This window comes from Lactuca virosa, chromosome 7, assembly GCF_052849685.1.
Source record: "Lactuca virosa cultivar CGN04683 chromosome 7, Lactuca_virosa_CGN04683_v6, whole genome shotgun sequence".
Lineage (NCBI taxonomy): Eukaryota > Viridiplantae > Streptophyta > Magnoliopsida > Asterales > Asteraceae > Lactuca > Lactuca virosa.
This window is the reverse complement of record NC_136432.1, coordinates 61,393,895-61,395,490: the sequence shown is the minus strand read 5'-3', so window position 1 is coordinate 61,395,490 and position 1,596 is coordinate 61,393,895. Positions and strand designations below refer to the sequence as shown.

At 37.0% G+C, this 1,596-nt stretch overlaps 1 protein-coding gene across 1 annotated transcript; it reads right to left on the bottom strand.

Annotated features, from left to right (window-relative positions):
• Positions 1-405: 405 nt before the first annotated feature.
• Positions 406-1,393, bottom strand: LOC145125820 (protein GOS9-like). The gene is made up of 3 exons (XM_079061229.1): positions 1,345-1,393; positions 999-1,211; positions 406-904 (listed from the first exon to the last, which is right to left on the bottom strand). Exons 1-3 carry the CDS (start codon positions 1,345-1,347, stop codon positions 671-673), a joined length of 450 nt encoding a protein of 149 aa, XP_078917355.1. The 5' UTR covers positions 1,348-1,393; the 3' UTR covers positions 406-670.
• Positions 1,394-1,596: the final 203 nt, after the last annotated feature.

Below are 1,596 nucleotides of genomic sequence, written 5' to 3'. Positions count from 1 at the left end.
ACAGCCAAAAAACCAATGAATGATCAATAGTGCAACAAATTACTTTTAATATTACTAACAAAATAAGGGAAGTAAGTTTAATATTTTTTTATTTTCCGCTCCTATATTTCATTCCCTCCCCAAGTTCATATTCCAGATATTTGATTGCAACGGATTTGACTGTCGTAATGGGTCAATTTTGTAGTGATTTAAACCCATAGATTCCATTGAGCGACACAGCTAGCTCACTTGTATGTTGATTTTTCCTTATATGGTTACATGTATGAAAGGATAAATTGGAGTCCTCATCAAATACTCCAAAAGAAAAGGATCTGTCCCTAAGAAAAAATTATTGTGTGAACAAAAAATAAAGAAGAAATCAACACGAGCTAGAAACTAAAACCAAACAAATTTATGGTGGAAGTATTAGCAAAGAAGAAAGCAAGAAAAATCCATTTAGAAGCTTAAGGGGTACATGAGAAACGTAATGCACATGCACCACAAGGGTGCTTATTGTACTCCACTTGGTATGCTACCTTATTTTATTAGTTTCACATCTGAAGAAACTAGATACGATCTTAAAACATATAAAATACATAGGATTACCACATATAGAAACCAAAATAACGTACGACCATCTAACATTTGTTTCCATCAAACACAACATGCATGCATGCTGTCATATATCATGTCACGCCTGAAGAATGACACCCAAAGAGTCTATGGCGCTGCCACACTTCCCATAGAATCCCGAAAACTTACCGTGTGTGACCCCAAACGAGAAATCAGTCCCGGGGTTTGTGCCGTATTGACCATAAGTTCCGATGTTGGTCTTGAAAGTCACTGACGTAATCACGGTGTTGTCACCAAATGATCCGACACGTCCACTAATCCCAATGAGGTACTCATTGTCGTCGAAGATGATCTGAAACCGAAATATAAATATCATGACTGATATATTATAAAATAAGAACCTAACTTGGATACGTGTATACATGACAGATGAATTAGAAGCTTACCATATGAGGTATCCCACCATCACCACCGAATTTTTCAGAAGTATGGGTATGGCCATACCCATCCTTGTAAGTGAAGCGGATGAAATCTAAAGCGTCTCCACTGCTTAAATCAATCTTGGTAAGTCTTGTGCCATCAGGTATTATGAATTCCCAGGTACGTGATCCACCCTTTCCTCCCCAAGGTGTACCCCATACGCATTCTGCATTGGCTGCCTGCATATGGATCCAGAATAAAATATTACTAAAAGAGATTGAAAGAATGCTAGCAATGAAGAAACCATGTAAACCTGACAATCCCTATTCAAATATAGATAACAAACTTTCAGAATATGATGAAAGTGTGTACCATTGTGGTCTGAGTGTGGAATGAAGTTGTACGTCTAGTCCGTTAAGTGCTTGACTATATATAGACACCAGCTTGGGGTTGTATAATTGAATGGAGGAGTTAGAAGAGGTGAGGTGGCATGTCTAAAACATTTCACGAGATCCACGTTTTCCAATTCCTAAAAGCTAGAGATGGTTGTTGGAAAAAAAAAAATTAAATCCGATTGATACAAAATATTTTCAAAATAAAGCATTTGACTAAAAACTCACATGA

Excerpts from the sequence above, each read along its gene's own strand:
- LOC145125820 (XM_079061229.1), bottom strand. Across the intron at positions 905-998 it reads ATGGTGGGATACCTCATATG|ATCATCTTCGACGACAATGA; the intron begins GTAAGCTTCTAA and ends TTTCGGTTTCAG.